This window comes from Borostomias antarcticus (assembly GCF_949987555.1).
Source record: "Borostomias antarcticus genome assembly, contig: scaffold_385, whole genome shotgun sequence".
NCBI classification, from domain to species: Eukaryota; Metazoa; Chordata; class Actinopteri; order Stomiiformes; family Stomiidae; genus Borostomias; species Borostomias antarcticus.
Window position 1 is genome coordinate 1 of NW_028176571.1, and position 20,403 is coordinate 20,403.

Sequence of the window (20,403 nt, forward strand, 5' to 3'; positions counted from 1 at the left end):
TCTCCCTCTCTCTCCCTCTCTCCCTCCCTCTCCCTCTCTCTCTCTCTCTCTCTCTCTCTCTCTCTAGACGTGGAGGATGTAGATAATGAGAAGAGAGAGCAGAATGAGGGTGACATCGCCAGTCTGCACCAGTTCTACTCCAAACACCTGGACTTCCCTGACCACACTGATCTCCTCACACTCTTCTCTCAGGTAACACACACACACACACACACACACACACCTGGACTTCCCTGACCACAATGACCTCCTCACACTCTTCTCTCAGGTAACACACACACACACACACACACACACACACACACACACACACACACACACACACACACACACACACACCTGGACTTCCCTGACCACACTGACCTCCTCACACTCTTCTCTCAGGTAACACACACACACACACACACACACACACACACACACACACACACACACACACACACACACACACACACCTGGACTTCCCTGACCACACTGATCTCCTCACACTCTTCTCTCAGGTAACACACACACACACACACACACACACACACCTGGACTTCCCTGACCACACTGACCTCCTCACACTCTTCTCTCAGGTAACACACACACACACATACACACACACACACACACACACACACACACACACACCTGGACTTCCCTGACCACACTGACCTCCTCACACTCTTCTCTCAGGTAACACACACACACACACACACACACACACACACACACACACACACACACACACCTGGACTTCCCTGACCACACTGACCTCCTCACACTCTTCTCTCAGGTAACACACACACACACACACACACACACACACACACACACCTGGACTTCCCTGACCACCTGACCTCCTCACACTCTTCTCTCAGGTAAAACACACAAGGCAAGGCAAGGCAAGTTTATTTATATAGCACATTTCAGCCACAGGGCAATTCAAGGTGCTTTACATGAGACATTAAAAGCATTTAAAACAAAAAAGCAAGACATTATAGACATTTAAAACAAAAGGCAGGACAAATTAAAAGCATTAAAACAGTTTCTACAATCAGGTACTTCAAAGAAGGGAAAGAATCCAAAAATATGCTCAGATCAGAAGAGTCAACATGAAGTAAAAATAGTCATTCTCAGGATAGAATAGAATAAGAGGACATTTGTTTAGAAAAGAAAGAAAAGCAAATCGTCCCTTTTTTAGTAACGGTAAGACATTAACAGCCCACTGCAAATACTGTGACTCCAGCTGTGACTGTTCACTAACGCACACATGTGACTGATCACTAACGCACACACGTGACGGACTCATTCATTGCTAGTTTCCCCGGTTGCCCTCTAGTCTCTCAACTTCAAGTAAACTGACTGACTGAGGTGCACGTCTAACCAGGAAGTCTAACCAGGAAGTCTAACCAGGAAGTCTAACCAGGAAGTCTAACCAGGAAGTCTAACCAGGAAGTCTAACCAGGAAGTCTAACCAGGATGTCTAACCAGGAAGTCTAACCAGGAAGTCTAACCAGGATGTCTAACCAGGAAGTCTAACCAGGAAGTCTAACCAGGAAGTCTAACCAGGAAGTCTAACCAGGAAGTCTAACCAGGAAGCCTAACCAGGAAGTCTAACCAGGACGTCTAACCACACACACACACACACACACACACACACACACACACACACACACACCTGGACTTCCCTGACCACACTGACCTCCTCACACTCTTTTCTCAGGTAACACACACACACACACACACACACACACACACACACACACACACTCACACACACCTGGACTTCCCTGACCACACTGACCTCCTCACACTCTTCTCTCAGGTAACACACACACACACACACACACACATGAACCTACACACACACACCTGGACTTCCCCAACCACACTGGACTCCTCACACTCAAGGAACACACACACACACACACACTTACAAACACACACACACACACACCTACAAACACACACACACACACCTACAAACACACACACAGGAACCTACACACACACACACACACACACACACACACACACACACACACACACACACACACACACCCACACATCATCTAAGCTGCTACTGTAGCTGTAATAAACTCTGATCTCTTTCACAGCAGTCAAGCCGCTCACAGAACTGGGCACAGCACAGAACACTATGACTGACCGTCCCTACTGGGAATGACCAGAGACTGACCAGTACTACAGACCCACTGACCGTCCAGACTGACCAGTACTACAGACCCACTGACCGCCCAGACTGACCAGTACTACAGACCCACTGACCTCCCAGACTGACCAGTAGCAGACCCACTGACCTCCCAGACTGACCAGTAGCAGACCCACTGACCTCCCAGACTGACCAGTACTACAGACCCACTGACCGCCCAGACTGACCAGTACAACAGACCCACTGACCTCCCAGACTGACCAGTACTACAGACCCACTGACCTCCCAGACTGATCAGTACTACAGACCCACTGACCGCCCAGACTGACCAGTAGCAGACCCACTGACCTCCCAGACTGACCAGTACTACAGACCCACTGACCTCCCAGACTCACCAGTACTACAGACCCACTGACCTCCTAGACTGACCAGTAGCAGACCCACTGACCTCCCAGACTGACCAGTACTACAGACCCACTGACCGCCCAGACTCACCAGTACTACAGACCCACTGACCTCCTAGACTGACCAGTAGCAGACCCACTGACCTCCCAGACCGACCAGTAGCAGACCCACTGACCTCCCAGACTGACCAGTACTACAGACCCACTGACCGCCCAGACTGACCCGTACTACAGACCCACTGACCTCCCAGACTGACCAGTACTACAGACCCACTGACCTCCCAGACTGACCAGTAGCAGACCCACTGACCTCCCAGACTGACCAGTACTACAGACCCACTGACCTCCCAGGCTGACCAGTACTACAGACCCACTGACCTCCCAGACTGACCAGTACTACAGACCCACTGACCTCCCAGACTGACCAGTACTACAGACCCACTGACCTCCCAGGCTGACCAGTACTACAGACCCACTGACCGCCCAGACTGACCAGTACTACAGACCCACTGACCTCCCAGACTGACCAGTACTACAGACCCACTGACCGCCCAGACTGACCAGTACTACAGACCCACTGACCGCCCAGACTGACCAGTACTACAGACCCACTGACCGCCCAGACTGACCAGTAGCAGACCCACTGACATCCCAGACTGACCAGTACTGCAGACCCACTGACCTCCCAGACTGACCAGTAGCAGAACCACTGTCCACCAGACTGACCAGTACTACAGACCCACTGACCTCCCAGACTGACCAGTACTACAGACCCACTGACCTCCCAGACTGACCAGTAGCAGACCCACTGACTTCCCAGACTGATCAGTACTACAGACCCACTGACCTCCCAGACTGACCAGTACTACAGACCCACTGACCGCCCAGATTGACCAGTACTACAGACCCACTGACCGCCCAGACTGACCAGTACTACAGACCCACTGACCTCCCAGACTGACCAGTACTACAGACCCACTGACCTCCCAGGCTGACCAGTACTACAGACCCACTGACCGCCCAGACTGACCAGTACTACAGACCCACTGACCGCCCAGACTGACCAGTACTACAGACCCACTGACCGCCCAGACTGACCAGTAGCAGACCCACTGACATCCCAGACTGACCAGTACTGCAGACCCACTGACCTCCCAGACTGACCAGTAGCAGAACCACTGACCACCAGACTGACCAGTACTACAGACCCACTGACCTCCCAGACTGACCAGTACTACAGACCCACTGACCTCCCAGACTGACCACTACTGCAGACCCACTGACCTCCCAGACTGACCAGTACTACACACCCACTGACATCCCAGACTGACCAGTACTGCAGACCCACTGACCTCCCAGACTGACCAGTAGCAGAACCACTGACCACCAGACTGACCAGTACTACAGACCCACTGACCGCCCAGACTGACCAGTACTACAGACCCACTGACCACCCAGACTGACCAGTACTACAGACCCACTGACCTCCCAGACTGACCAGTAGCAGACCCACTGACCTCCCAGACTGACCAGTAGCAGACCCACTGACCTCCCAGACTGACCAGTACTACAGACCCACTGACCGCCCAGACTGACCAGTACAACAGACCCACTGACCTCCCAGACTGACCAGTACTACAGACCCACTGACCTCCCAGACTGATCAGTACTACAGACCCACTGACCGCCCAGACTGACCAGTAGCAGACCCACTGACCACCCAGACTGACCAGTACTACAGACCCACTGACCTCCCAGACTGACCAGTACTACAGACCCACTGACCTCCCAGACTCACCAGTACTACAGACCCACTGACCTCCTAGACTGACCAGTAGCAGACCCACTGACCTCCCAGACTGACCAGTACTACAGACCCACTGACCGCCCAGACTCACCAGTACTACAGACCCACTGACCTCCTAGACTGACCAGTAGCAGACCCACTGACCTCCCAGACCGACCAGTAGCAGACCCACTGACCTCCCAGACTGACCAGTACTACAGACCCACTGACCGCCCAGACTGACCAGTACTACAGACCCACTGACCTCCCAGACTGACCAGTACTACAGACCCACTGACCTCCCAGACTGACCAGTAGCAGACCCACTGACCTCCCAGACTGATCAGTACTACAGACCCACTGACCTCCCAGACTGACCAGTACTACAGACCCACTGACCTCCCAGGCTGACCAGTACTACAGACCCACTGACCTCCCAGACTGACCAGTACTACAGACCCACTGACCTCCCAGGCTGACCAGTACTACAGACCCACTGACCGCCCAGACTGACCAGTACTACAGACCCACTGACCTCCCAGACTGACCAGTACTACAGACCCACTGACCTCCCAGGCTGACCAGTACTACAGACCCACTGACCGCCCAGACTGACCAGTACTACAGACCCACTGACCGCCCAGACTGACCAGTACTACAGACCCACTGACCGCCCAGACTGACCAGTAGCAGACCCACTGACATCCCAGACTGACCAGTACTGCAGACCCACTGACCTCCCAGACTGACCAGTAGCAGAACCACTGACCACCAGACTGACCAGTACTACAGACCCACTGACCTCCCAGACTGACCAGTACTACAGACCCACTGACCTCCCAGACTGACCAGTAGCAGACCCACTGACTTCCCAGACTGATCAGTACTACAGACCCACTGACCTCCCAGACTGACCAGTACTACAGACCCACTGACCTCCCAGACTGACCAGTACTACAGACCCACTGACCTCCCAGGCTGACCAGTACTACAGACCCACTGACCGCCCAGATTGACCAGTACTACAGACCCACTGACCGCCCAGACTGACCAGTACTACAGACCCACTGACCTCCCAGACTGACCAGTACTACAGACCCACTGACCTCCCAGGCTGACCAGTACTACAGACCCACTGACCGCCCAGACTGACCAGTACTACAGACCCACTGACCGCCCAGACTGACCAGTAGCAGACCCACTGACATCCCAGACTGACCAGTACTGCAGACCCACTGACCTCCCAGACTGACCAGTAGCAGAACCACTGACCACCAGACTGACCAGTACTACAGACCCACTGACCTCCCAGACTGACCAGTACTACAGACCCACTGACCTCCCAGACTGACCACTACTGCAGACCCACTGACCTCCCAGACTGACCAGTACTACACACCCACTGACCTCCCAGACTGACCACTACTGCAGACTCACTCTGTTCTCTGCTGCTCTTCCCAGCCAGGAACTCTTCTGTCTGCTACAGAAACAACCACAATGTAACAACATGCTGGCTAACCCTTCACCCAACCATGCTGGCTAACCCTTCACCCAACCATGCTGGCTAACCCTTCACCCAACCATGCTGGCTAACCCTTCACCCAACCATGCTGGCTAACCCTTCACCCAACCATGCTGGCTAACCCTTCACCCAACCATGCTGGCTAACCCTTCACCCAAACATGCTGGCTAACCCTTCACCCAACCATGCTGGCTAACCCTTCACCCAACCATGCTGGCTAACCCTTCACCCAACCATGCTGGCTAACCCTTCACCCAAACATGCTGGCTAACCCTTCCCCCAACCATGCTGGCTAACCCTTCACCCAACCATGCTGGCTAACCCTTCACCCAACCATGCTGGCTAACCCTTCACCCAACCATGCTGGCTAACTCTTCACCCAACCATGCTGGCTAACCCTTCACCCAACCATGCTGGCTAACCCTTCACCCAACCATGCTGGCTAACCCTTCACCCAACCATGCTGGCTAACCCTTCACCCAACCATGCTGGCTAACCCTTCACCCAACTATGCTGGCTAACCCTTCACCCAACCATGCTGGCTAACCCTTCACCCAACCATGCTGGCTAACCCTTCACCCAACCATGCTGGCTAACCCTTCACCCAACCATGCTGGCTAACCCTTCACCCAAACATGCTGGCTAACCCTTCACCCAACCATGCTGGCTAACCCTTCACCCAACCATGATGACACTATCATGGCACATAACGGACTCTCTCTCTCCCTCGCTCTCTCTCTCTGTCTCTCCCTCTCTCTCTCTCTGTCTCTCCCTCTCTCTCTCTCTGTCTCTCTCTCTCTCTCTCTATCTCTCTGTCTGTCTCTCCCTCTCTCTCTGTCTCTCTCTCTCCGTCTCTCTCTCTCTCTGGCTCTCTCCGTCTCTCTCTCTCTCTTTCTCTCTCTCCCTCTCCGTCTCTCTCTCTCTCTGTCTCTCTCTCTCTCTCTCCCTCTCTCTCTCTCTGTCTCTCTCTCTCCCTCTCTCTCTCTCTCTCTCTTTCTCTCTCTCTCTTTCTCTCTCTCTCTCTCCGTCTCTCTCTCTCTCTCTGTCTCTCTCTCTCTCTCTCTCCCTCTCTCTCTCTCTCTCTCTGTCTCTCTCTCTCTCTCTGGGGAGCTGCAGTATTAATAGTGTATAGTATTAATAGTGTATAGTATTAATAGTGTATATTATTAATAGTGTATATTATTAATAGTGTATAGTATTAATAGTGTATATTATTAATAGTGTATATTATTAATAGTGTATATATCCATGTGTTTGTCCCCTGCAGGTGAACTGTAATGGCTTCACTGTGGAGGATGAGGAGCTGTCTCACATGGGCTCGGCCGTCTATCCAGAGTAAGACTGCACACGCACACGCATGATATGATCATATAGAATCACACACGCACACGCATGATATAATCATATAGAATCACACATGCACACGCATGATATAATCATATAGAATCACACACGCACACACATGATATAATCATATAGAATCACACACGCACACGCATGATATAATCATAATAATCACACGCACACGCATGATATAATCATATAGAATCACACACGCATGATATAATCATATAGAATCACACACGCATGATATAATCATATAGAATGACACACGCACACACATGATATAATCATATAGAATCACACACGCATGATATAATCACACACGCACACGCACACGCATGATATAATCATATATAATCACACACGCATAATAGAGGTGTGTTCATAGAGGTGTGTTCATAGAGGTGTGTTCATAGAGGTGTTCATAGAGGTGTGTTCATAGAGGTGTGTTCATAGAGGGGTTCATAGAGGGGTGTTCATAGAGGGGTGTTCATAGAGGGGTGTTCATAGAGGGGTGTTCATAGAGGTGTGTTCATAGAGGTGTTCATAGAGGGGTGTTCATAGAGGGGTGTTCATAGAGGGGTGTTCATAGAGGGGTGTTCATAGAGGGGTGTTCATAGAGGTGTGTTCATAGAGGGGTGTTCATAGAGGTGTGTTCATAGAGGTGTTCATAGAGGGGTGTTCATAGAGGGGTGTTCATAGAGGGGTGTTCATAGAGGGGTGTTCATAGAGGGGTGTTCATAGAGGGGTGTTCATAGAGGTGTGTTTATAGAGGGGTGTTCATAGAGGGGTGTTCATAGAGGTGTGTTCATAGAGGTGTGTTCATAGAGGGGTTCATAGAGGGGTTCATAGAGGGGTGTTCATAGAGGGGTGTTCATAGAGGTGTGTTCATAGAGGTGTTCATAGAGGGGTGTTCATAGAGGGGTGTTCATAGAGGGGTGTTCATAGAGGTGTGTTCATAGAGGGGTGTTCATAGAGGGGTGTTCATAGAGGGGTGTTCATAGAGGGGTGTTCATAGAGGGGTGTTCATAGAGGGGTGTTCATAGAGGGGTTCATAGAGGGGTGTTCATAGAGGTGTTCATAGAGGGGTTCATAGAGGGGTTCATAGAGGTGTGTTCATAGAGGGGTGTTCATAGAGGGGTGTTTAATAGAGGGGTGTTCATAGAGGGGTGTTCATAGAGGTGTGTTCATAGAGGGGTGTTCATAGAGGGGTGTTCATAGAGGGGTTCATAGAGGGGTTCATAGAGGTGTGTTCATAGAGGGGTGTTCATAGAGGTGTGTTCATAGAGGTGTGTTCATAGAGGGGTGTTCATAGAGGGGTGTTCATAGAGGGGTGTTCATAGAGGGGTGTTCATAGAGGGGTGTTCATAGAGGGGTGTTTATAGAGGGGTGTTCATAGAGGTGTTCTCATAGAGGTGTGTTCATAGAGGGGTGTTCATAGAGGGGTTTATAGAGGGGTGTTCATAGAGGGGTGTTCATAGAGGTGTGCTCATAGAGGTGTGTTCATAGAGGGGTGTTCATAGAGGGGTTCATAGAGGGGTGTTCATAGAGGGGTTCATAGAGGGGTGTTCATAGAGGGGTGTTCATAGAGGTGTGCTCATAGAGGTGTGCTCATAGAGGGGTGTTCATAGAGGGGTGTTCATAGAGGGGTTCATAGAGGGGTTCATAGAGGGGTGTTCATAGAGGGGTGTTCATAGAGGTGTGTTCATAGAGGGGTGTTCATAGAGGGGTGTTCATAGAGGGGTGTTCATAGAGGGGTGTTCATAGAGGGGTTCATAGAGGGGTTCATAGAGGGGTTCATAGAGGGGTGTTCATAGAGGTGTGCTCATAGAGGGGTGTTCATAGAGGGGTGTTCATAGAGGGGTTCATAGAGGGGTTCATAGAGGGGTGTTCATAGAGGGGTGTTCATAGAGGTGTGTTCATAGAGGGGTGTTCATAGAGGGGTGTTCATAGAGGGGTGTTCATAGAGGGGTGTTCATAGAGGGGTTCATAGAGGGGTTCATAGAGGGGTTCATAGAGGGGTGTTCATAGAGGGGTGTTCATAGAGGTGTGTTCATAGAGGGGTGTTCATAGAGGGGTGTTCATAGAGGTGTGTTCATAGAGGGGTGTTCATAGAGGGGTGTTCATAGAGGGGTGTTCATAGAGGGGTGTTCATAGAGGTGTGTTCATAGAGGGGTGTTCATAGAGGGGTGTTCATAGAGGGGTGTTCATAGAGGTGTGTTTATAGAGGGGTGTTCATAGAGGGGTGTTCATAGAGGTGTGTTCATAGAGGTGTGTTCATAGAGGTGTTCATAGAGGTGTGTTCATAGAGGGGTGTTCATAGAGGGGTGTTCATAGAGGGGTGTTCATAGAGGGGTTCATAGAGGGGTTCATAGAGGGGTGTTCATAGAGGGGTGTTCATAGAGGGGTGTTCATAGAGGGGTGTTCATAGAGGGGTTCATAGAGGGGTTCATAGAGGGGTGTTCATAGAGGGGTGTTCATAGAGGTGTGTTCATAGAGGGGTGTTCATAGAGGGGTGTTCATAGAGGGGTGTTCATAGAGGGGTGTTCATAGAGGGGTTCATAGAGGGGTTCATAGAGGGGTTCATAGAGGGGTGTTCATAGAGGGGTGTTCATAGAGGTGTGTTCATAGAGGGGTGTTCATAGAGGGGTGTTCATAGAGGTGTGTTCATAGAGGGGTGTTCATAGAGGGGTGTTCATAGAGGGGTGTTCATAGAGGTGTGTTTATAGAGGGGTGTTCATAGAGGGGTGTTCATAGAGGTGTGTTCATAGAGGTGTGTTCATAGAGGTGTTCATAGAGGTGTGTTCATAGAGGGGTGTTCATAGAGGGGTGTTCATAGAGGGGTTCATAGAGGGGTGTTCATAGAGGGGTGTTCATAGAGGGGTGTTCATAGAGGGGTTCATAGAGGTGTGTTCATAGAGGTGTGTTCATAGAGGGGTGCTCATAGAGGGGTGTTCATAGAGGGGTGTTCATAGAGGGGTGTTCAGGACGGTGAACTCTGGCCAGGAGACGCTGTGTTTCCCTGCTGGTAGTAAATCACACGTTCAGCCGTAAGCCAGCCTGTGAGGGTGTAGCTGCTCACTAGGCTTCCTGAAAAGGGTGAAAAGTGTGTGTGTAGCTATTATCTCCTACACGCCTCTCTTCCCGAGCCTCACTGGCAGACAGCAGAAGAGAAGGGCTGTCTAATCTTAACGAGCCAGGAGCGGAGCCGGGGTGATCTGCGTGGGCGGACCTCTCGTCCTCAACCACCTGAGCATCATGGAGCGGAACCATTATGATGACTGAGTGGAACCATTATGATGACTGTTCATGTTACGTGGGGAGCGAAGACTGGGCGGACTTCTTTGAGAGCTTGGGCCCTTTTCAAATACCAAGTTCGCACAAGTTGGGACTTGCGTCCTTGCTAGTCCAGACTTGTGAAGTTCTCATCAGAGTATGAACTCCCGAGGACGGGAGGACGCAGGTTCAGTCATTCAGCAGTTGGAACAGCAGCGTTCTTGATGACGTCACCATCTCAGCTGTTTTGTGTGGACAACGGCAGCCGCCATTGCTAGGATTTTGAAAAGCGTTTTAAACAGTTTTAAAGTAAATATTGTTACGTTTTCATAGCTTTTCAGGCGGATAATTACCACCATTGAAGCCAATTATGTGAATTTTATCCAAATAACGTCTGTTTCTACTAGTTTAGATCGATTATTTAGAGGCATTTTCAATGATGTTGCCCTAACAACCGTTAGCACAGCCGCTTGATGTGAAATGGTTTCTGGGATATCTGTCTGTCTCAAGTCCACACAAGTCTGCTCCGATGCATCCTCCATAAAATGTGCGGAGCAAGAACACATCCTGGCATTTGATGCGGACTTGGGACTTGCGTCCTTTTGAATTGGAACAGTACTTGGGCTCCGACTGATGTCGTTTCACAAGTTCACAAGGACACAAGTACAGACAAGTACGCGTATTGGAAAAGGGCCTTGGTTATCCATCAAAGGCGTGTTACGCCACACATCGACCCCTCTTCCTCAAGGTAGCATGAATGGCTTACAACAGCTGCCATCGGGAATTTTGTTTTAGCCAACTTTATCGACATACAGTAGAAAACATACCACAACATTTATCTGTAGGCCTACAAGGGATTTTCATGAAGTACTGGGTGTCTCCTCCCAAGCAACTCTTAACAGTTCCTATCATTACGAGGATATAGACCTCCTGCTGGGAAGAGGCTTTACCCGTCGTATGAACATGAACGGCTCTTAACCAATCAGATTGCGGGGTCGGAACTACCCGTTGTAGAACGTGGCAACGTCCACGACCTGATTGGCTGGGAAATGGCAGACCTGCTTCACTTCATTGAATTAACCCCCCCCCCCCCCCCCCTTCACCAAAATCTGACCATTGTGCCTATTGCATTTGCCCATTGGCAAAAGCCTTTGACGATAGTGTCACACTGTGTGTGTGTGTGTGTGTGTGTGTGTGTGTGTGTGACACCTTGACATTTAACAAAGGCTTAGGATCTGATGTTGTGCTCTTGCTATTTTAGTATCATGTCTCTCTATCTCTACCCCTCCAAACAGTCACCATTTATGTTTCTTTCTTTCTTTCTTTCTTTCTTTCTTTCTTTCTTTCTTTCTTTCTTTCTTTCTTTCTTTCTTTCTTTCTTTCTTTCTTTCTTTCTTTCTTTCTTTCTTTCTTTCTTTCTTTCTTTCTTCTTATTTTCTCTCTCCCTCGCTCTCTCTCCCCCTCCCTCTCTCCCCCCCCTCCCTCTCTTCCTCCCCTCCCTCTCTCTCCCTCTCCCTCTCTCTCCCTCTCCCTCTCCCTCTCTCTCTCTCTCCCTCCCTCCCCTCCCTCCCTCTCTCCCTCTCTCCCTCCCCTCCCTCTCTCTCCCTTCCCTCCCTCTCTCTTCCTCCCCTCTCTCTCTCTCTCTCAGCGTGGCCCTGATTAATCACAGCTGTCTTCCCAACGTCATTGTCACGTACAAGGGGACGTCGGCGGAGGTGCGGGCCGTGCAGGTCATGAACCCCGGAGATGAGGTGAGGGCCCGGCAGCTGCCCAGACGGAGGTCGAGTGTCGAGTCGTGTGTGTGTGTGTGTGTGTGTGTGTGTGTGTGTGTGTGTGTGTGTGTGTGTGTGTGTGTGTGTGTGTGTGAGAGAGGAAGTGGCTGGGTGGTAGTGTAGGGGCTCGCTGACCTCCCTCGCCCCGAGGACCTTGTGAGGAAGCTGATCTTTAGATCTCAGGATCTCGGACCTCGTTATCGACTCTTAGGCACGTCAGTCACGTGGACGAGACACGCTGTCCTAGCAGAGACTTTCAGTCCAGATGTCCTCAGACCTTCGGAGGCAGAGATCTTCCAAGTCTGGTATTGAACCAGATCCAGAACCTTCTACAGCGCACACAGATCAAACCGTCGCTAGAAATATTGAAACAAACTGTGAAGCGATGGATGCAGAGCTTTATGGACGAGACGTTCGTCTCTGAGCATCCGTCATCAGGCAGGAAGTGAGGTCAGAGGTGATCCATTTGAGAAAAGAAAGGACAGTTGTGTGTGTGTGTGTGTGTGTGTGTGTGTGTGTGTGTGTGTGTGTGTATGATGGGGTAAAGCAGAGAGGGGGCAGTACTCAGACAGAGTTGGGGGGGCAGGAGAGTGAGGTGACACGGCAGCTGATTATACGGCTTGGTAGAGGTTTGTTTTTAGATGTGAACTCTGACCTCTGGCCCATCACACTCCCAGCCAAGATGAAACAGATCTCACTGACATATGGGAATTGTGTATGTTATATGTATATGTATGTTATGTATGCTTCGACGCAACTTGGAAAGTATAGCATAATTGTGTGTGTGTGTGTGTGTGTGTGTGTGTGTGTGTGTGTGGGCATTCCTAGGTATTTATCAGCTACATAGACCTCCTCTACCCGACAGAGGCCCGGAATGAACGCTTGAGAGAATCCTACTACTTCACCTGCGACTGCCAAGACTGCAAAACCAAGGCTGGAGTAAGATCCCACACTCATGATCACCTAACCTGTGACTGTTCTGTGATGTCATAACTCTATGAAAGCTCACAGAGGTCCTGACATGTGACTCTGTTCTGTGACATCATAACTATGAAAGGTCAGAGAAGTACAAACATATGACTCTGTTCTGTGATGTCATAACTCTATGAAAGGTGACAGAAGTACTTACATGTGACTCTGTTCTGTGATGTCATAACTCTATGAAAGGTCACAGAAGTACAAACATATGACTCTGTTCTGTGATGTCATAACTCTATGAAAGGTCACAGAAGTACAAACATATGACTAGGTTATGTGATGTCATAACTCTATGAAAGGTCACAGAAGTACTAATACTGTGACTCTGTTCTGTGACATCATAACTCTGACATGTGACTGTGTTGTGTCCTCTCAGGACAAGGTCAGGCTGAAGGTTCGGAAGCTGAGTGACCCCATCAGGCCAGAGGCCATCAGTGGCATGGTGCGCTATGCCAAGACCATCATCGGAGACTTCCGCGCCGCCAAACACCAGAAATATATCCTTCCATGGCCTAACGCCCAGCTGTGATAGTACAGCCATGAAGACACGCTCCATTGACCTTCCATCTTGGCAGTTACGAAACAATCAAATTTTAATTCTAAAACTTTCTGCAGGAAATGTATTGTGTTAGTGATTTTGGCATTAGCAGTGATTCTCATGATAGTTTTAACTTGATGTCCGTTCTCTAATTTGCAGACACTATAATCAAATCAATCCCTGCAGAATAATCACTGGACACAACACAAGTATAGATTAAGCTAACTATCACTAGCGTGAGCTTTCCAACGAGACGAAGCCTTGACTCGTGAGCACCCCCTAGCGAGCTGCTGGAGATGTGCGAGCTGAGCCTGGAGAAGATGGGCGCCGTGTTTGAAGACTCCAACGTCTACATGCTGCACATGATGTACCAGGCCATGGGCGTGTGTCTCTACCTGGAGGACTGGGACAGGGCCATCGAGTACGGAGAGAAGGTCCTCAAACCTTACAGGTCTGGACTCAAGCGCCACACAACATGGGCAGAGGGGCGGAGCCAGCGAGGGGGCGGGGCCAGAGGGGCGGAGCCAGCGAGGGGGCGGAGCCAGCACATTACCTTTCAGATCCAGCTGCATCTGAATGTTATTTCATCAGGAGTGTATAGTTGTGACTATGATTACAATTAATTAGTAACTCATTTAGGTAATACACTTTGCCGTTTGTGTAATAAAACCCTCAGTGACCTGAGAGTTAACATGGAAGAAAGTCCAAGTACATCACGACTGTGTGCCAGATATGAGACTGACCGCTCGCTAGAGCAGGACTCACTAGCAATACTTGAAAAGTGGAAATCAGCCTCTTTGCACAGCCCGCTATCTGAGTGGGCCAATCAGAATTCTATTGAAAATCCGATAGCATTCTCATTGGTGTCCACAGATATCACAGCTTCTGGGTACTCAGATCACCCCAGATCTGGTTCAAATACTATTTAATACTAGCATATAATAATAATATATTTAATACTAGGGCTGCTAGCATATACTAATAATATATTTAATACCACGGCTGCTAGCATATAATAATAATATATTTAATACTAGGGCTGCGAGCATATAATAATAATATATTTAATACTAGGGCTGCTAGCATATAATACTAATATATTTAATACTAGGGCTGTTAGCATATAATAATAATATATTTAATACTAGGGCTGCTAGCATATAATACTAATATATTTAATACTAGGGCTGTTAGCATATAATAATAATATATTTAATACTAGGGCTGCTAGCATATAATAATAATATATTTAATACCACGGCTGCTAGCATATAATAATAATATATTTAATACTAGGGCTGTTAGCATATAATAATAATATATTTAATACTAGGGCTGCTAGAATATAATAATAATATATTTAATACTAGGGCTGCTAGCATATAATAATAATATATTTAATACTAGGGCTGCTAGCATATAATAATAATATATTTAATACTAGGGCTGCTAGCATATAATAATAATATATTTATTACTAGGGCTGTTAGCATATAATAATAATATATTTAATACTAGGGCTGCTAGCATATAATAATAATATATTTAATACTAGGGCTGCTAGCATATAATAATAATATATTTAATACTAGGGCTGCTAGCATATAATAATAATATATTTAATACTAGGGCTGCTAGAATATAATAATAATATATTTAATACTAGGGCTGCTAGAATATAATAATAATATATTTAATACTAGGGCTGCTAGCATATAATAATTATATATTTAATACTAGGGCTGCTAGCATATAATAATTATATATTTAATACTAGGGCTGCTAGCATATAATAATAATATATTTAATACTAGGGCTGCTAGCATAATAATAATATATTTAATACTAGGGCTGCTAGCATATAATAATAATATATTTAATACTAGGGCTGCTAGCATATAATAATAATATATTTAATATTACTTGGTCCCCCAAAAATGTAATAACAGTCCCAAAAGTGCAAAAACTGAGGTAAATCAAATACTATTTGTGCATACTGGGAAATACCTGGGGTGCACTTGATTTGGTTTACCATGTACAACTCAACCAAGGGAAAAGTCTGAAAAGTGCAAACTATCAACTAAATTAAACAAACCTCAAATACTTGATTACTTATTTTATGTATGTGTTTGAATGCTGAATGGGAATGCTTGTTTGTGAAGCTCTCCATGTCATATAGTTTCTCTCCAGAGACTCACCACTGTGTGGTGACTCAACACTGTAAAGAAGATGGTTGTGTAGTGGTGACTCAACACTGTTAAGATGGTTGTGTAGTGGTGACTCAACACTGTTAAGATGGCTGTGTAGTGGTGACTCAACACTGTTAAGAAGATGGCTGTGTAGTGGTGACTCAACACTGTTAAGATGGTTGTGTAGTGGTGACTCAACACTGTTAAGAAGATGGTTCTCAACACTGTAAAGAAGATGGTTGTGTAGTGGTGACTCAACACTGTAAAGAAGATGGTTGTGTAGTGGTGACTCAACACTGTTAAGAAGATGGTTGTGTAGTGGTGACTCAACACTGTTAAGAAGATGGTTGTGTAGTGGTGACTCAACACTGTTAAGAAGATGGTTGTGTAGTGGTGACTCAACACTGTTAAGATGATGGTTGTGTAGTGTTGACTCAACACTGTTAAGAAGATGGTTGTGTAGTGGTAACTCAACACTGTTAAGAAGATGGTTGTGTAGTGGTCAACACTGTTAAGAAGGTGGTTGTGTAGTGGTGACTCAACACTGTTAAGAAGATGGTTGTGTAGTGGTGACTCAACACTGTTAAGAAGACGGTTGTGTAGTGGTGACTCAACACTGTTAAGATGGTTGTGTAGTGGTGACTCAACACTGTTAAGATGGTTGTGTAGTGGTGACTCAACACTGTTAAGAAGATGGTTGTGTAGTGGTTACAACACTGTTAAGATGGTTGTGTAGTGGTGACTCAACACTGTTAAGAAGATGGTTGTGTAGTGTTAACTCAACACTGTTAAGAAGATGGTTGTGTAGTGGTTACAACACTGTTAAGATGGCTGTGTAGTGGTGACTCAACACTGTTAAGAAGACGGTTGTGTAGTGGTGACTCAACACTGTTAAGATGGCTGTGTAGTGGTGACTCAACACTGTTAAGAAGATGGTTGTGTAGTGGTGACTCAACACTGTTAAGATGGTTGTGTAGTGGTGACTCAACACTGTTAAGAAGATGGTTGTGTAGTGGTAACTCAACACTGTTAAGAAGATGGTTGTGTAGTGGTGACTCAACACTGTTAAGAATATGGTTGTGTAGTGGTGACTCAACACTGTTAAGAAGATGGTTGTGTAGTGGTGACTCAACACTGTTAAGATGGTTGTGTAGTGGTGACTCAACACTGTTAAGAAGATGGTTGTGTAGTGGTGACTCAACACTGTTAAGAAGATGGTTGTATGGTGACTCAACACTGTTAAGAAGATGGTTGTGTAGTGGTGACTCAACACTGTTAAGATGGTTGTGTAGTGGTGACTCAACACTGTTAAGATGGTTGTGTAGTGGTGACTCAACACTGTTAAGAAGACGGTTGTGTAGTGGTGACTCAACACTGTTAAGAAGATGGTTGTGTAGTGGTGACTCAACACTGTTAAGAAGACGGTTGTGTAGTGGTGACTCAACACTGTTAAGATGGCTGTGTAGTGGTGACTCAACACTGTTAAGAAGATGGTTGTGTAGTGGTGACTCAACACTGTTAAGATGGTTGTGTAGTGGTGACTCAACACTGTTAAGAAGATGGTTGTGTAGTGGTAACTCAACACTGTTAAGAAGATGGTTGTGTAGTGGTGACTCAACACTGTTAAGAATATGGTTATGTAGTGGTGACTCAACACTGTTAAGAAGATGGTTGTGTAGTGGTGACTCAACACTGTTAAGATGGTTGTGTAGTGGTGACTCAACACTGTTAAGAAGATGGTTGTGTAGTGGTGACTCAACACTGTTAAGAAGACGGTTGTGTAGTGGTGACTCAACACTGTTAAGAAGACGGTTGTGTAGTGGTGACTCAACACTGTTAAGATGGTTTTGTAGTGGTGACTCAACACTGTTAAGATGGTTTTGTAGTGGTGACTCAACACTGTTAAGATGGTTGTGTAGTGGTGACTCAACACTGTTAAGATGGTTGTGTAGTGGTGACTCAACACTGTTAAGAAGATGGTTGTGTAGTGGTGACTCAACACTGTTAAGATGGTTGTGTAGTGGTGACTCAACACTGTTAAGAAGATGGTTGTGTAGTGGTAACTCAACACTGTTAAGAAGATGGTTGTGTATTGGTGACTCAACACCGTTAAGAAGATGGTTGTGTAGTGGTGACTCAACACCGTTAAGAAGATGGTTGTGTAGTGGTGACTCAACACTGTTAAGAAGATGGTTGTGTAGTGGTGACTCAACACTGTTAAGAAGATGGTTGTGTAGTGGTGACTCAACACTGTTAAGATGATGGTTATGTAGTGGTAACTCAACACTGTAAATAAGATGGTTGTGTAGTGGTGACTCAACACTGTTAAGAAGACGGTTGTATAGTGGTAACTCAACACTGTTAAGATGGTTTTGTAGCGGTGCATCAACACTGTTAAGAAGACGGTTGTGTAGTGGTGACTCAACACTGTTAAGAAGACGGTTGTGACTCAACCCTGTTGTGACCTGTGCTGTTCCCCTCCTCCAGCGTGGTGTACCCGGCCTACTCCCTGAACGTGTCGTCCATGTACCTCAAGCTGGGCCGTCTCTACGTGGGGATGGAGCGTCCGTCCGTGGGCCTCGCAGCTCTAAGAAAGGTCACCGCTCTTCTCTATCTGGGGACACTTAACCAGGTCCAACCTGCAGGACTGGACACGAGAATCCGTGTGAAACTGTCCGCTAGGCGGTGATACTGCATGAACACACAGATCATTTCCATGTGCGTTTTGTAATCAACGTGGCCCGACCAGCGGTATTCCAGGAGGTGGTTTAGTGAGAACCCTCTCCAACCCTGAGATCCAGCTGAGTTCAGTTCAATCACAGGGTGAGCAGACTCAGAGTCAGTTCAATCACAGGGTTAGCAGACTCAGAGTCAGTTCAATCACAGGGTTAGCAGACTCAGAGTCAGTTCAATCACAGGGTTAGCAGACTCAGAGTCAGTTCAGTTCCCAGGATTATTCAACAGGAAATATCACTGACAGAAACAACCTCAGGACAGAAATACTGACACACATTCACTTCACCAACCCTGCAATGCCCCTGGTCACTTCATCATTAGAGATACCTGGATATGACCACATTTGACAGTCCTACCTGTACGCTAGCACCTTTAATTCATAGAATCATACAAATATCTCCTCCTACATCATTTGTTTGGCGCCTTTAATATGGTTGTGCCATCAGACAATGTTCTCCATTGAGGAACACAGTGAGAGAACCCTCTGTCTCTTCATTTATCAGTCTGCACAGGACCAGTTCTCATACAGTATTCTGAGGTCTTCTGTGTGTGTGTGTGTGTGTGTGTGTGTGTGTGTGTGTGTGTGTGTGTGCGTGTGTGTGTGTGTGTGTGTGTAGGCGATGGCGATCATGGAGGTGGCCCATGGAAAGGATCACCACTACGTAGCCGAGCTCCAGAAAGAGATCTCACAGAAGAAATGAAGTGACCGAACACACACACACACACACACACACACATACGTGCACACACACACACACACACACACACACATACGTGCACACACACACACACACACACACACATACGTGCACCGGCGCACACACACACACACACACACACACACACACACACACACACACACACACACACACACACACCCACCCACACACACACAGCTATACAAAACTATGGGCACTTTCCTGTGTTGGTTGTGGAGCAGTGGAGCAGTGAGAGGTTCAGACTGTAGTTGTGAGGTTTGTGTTGAGAAGACAAAGTTGTGCCCCGAATGCTTTTGAGCAGAAGATCTTACATTTCTACGAATGTGTCAATATATGTCAGTATGTTGTTGTTTTATGTTGTACGTTGTTTTATTCATGTACTGTATATAAGTAAAGGGAGTAGCATTTACAGAAAAACTGTCCTGTGTGCTTTCTGAGTGATGATGACATGTCAATACGCCGCCACCTCAGCTGTTTTCTGACTTTCATCAATCGTGGTGCCGTGTACACAGGGGGCGGGGCTTGTCAACAAGCGGCCCCGCCCAGCCAATGAGCAGCGGCGGGGCCCCTGCAGCTGTTCCGTGGTGGGGGGGTTATAAAAAGCCACGGGAATGCGGCGGCGTCACAATGGAGGTCCCGCTGACAGACCGTTAGCGCCTCCGCGGGGGTCTGCCAGCGGAGTGATATCATAAACCCAACATGAACCTCAACGTCTCTGTTCCGCTCTGCTGCACCCTCATGTTCCTCTGCTGCGCTCAACACCCCATCCACAATTCAAACTCTCCCGGACCGAGCAACACGTAGAGAAAATAAGGCTTTATTGCATAACGAGCAAGTATGACGGCTTCGTACATTTCTGTGTGTGTGTGTGTGTGTGGAGGGGGGGGGGGGGGGCAGAAAAAAACCGTATGAGCGGGCGAAGCATGTATAAAACATATGTACAGAACATGACGCGGTACGGAGGTCAGGAGCCAGGCCAGGACA

At 47.7% G+C, this 20,403-nt stretch overlaps 2 protein-coding genes across 2 annotated transcripts in view; one reads left to right on the forward strand and one right to left on the reverse strand.

The window, feature by feature from the left end:
• Window positions 1-67: 67 nt before the first annotated feature.
• On the forward strand, window positions 68-19,401 carry LOC311328322 (N-lysine methyltransferase SMYD2-like; the record flags this gene model as incomplete). The annotated part of the gene is made up of 8 exons (XM_084462309.1): window positions 68-192; window positions 7,135-7,202; window positions 12,136-12,238; window positions 13,088-13,198; window positions 13,614-13,762; window positions 14,059-14,226; window positions 18,452-18,560; window positions 19,318-19,401. Coding segments are annotated over 8 exons (917 nt in total), but the record flags the coding sequence as incomplete, so codon positions are not given.
• A 506-nt stretch (window positions 19,402-19,907) lies between these two features.
• The window catches only part of LOC311328323 (tyrosine-protein phosphatase non-receptor type 14-like), a gene marked incomplete at both ends in the record, with an annotated part of 23,619 nt that continues 23,123 nt past the window's right edge, over window positions 19,908-20,403 (reverse strand). Inside the window, one exon of the mRNA XM_084462310.1 lies at window positions 19,908-19,993. Coding sequence (XP_084318436.1) covers window positions 19,908-19,993 — 86 coding nt within the window. The remainder of the gene's footprint in view (window positions 19,994-20,403) is intronic.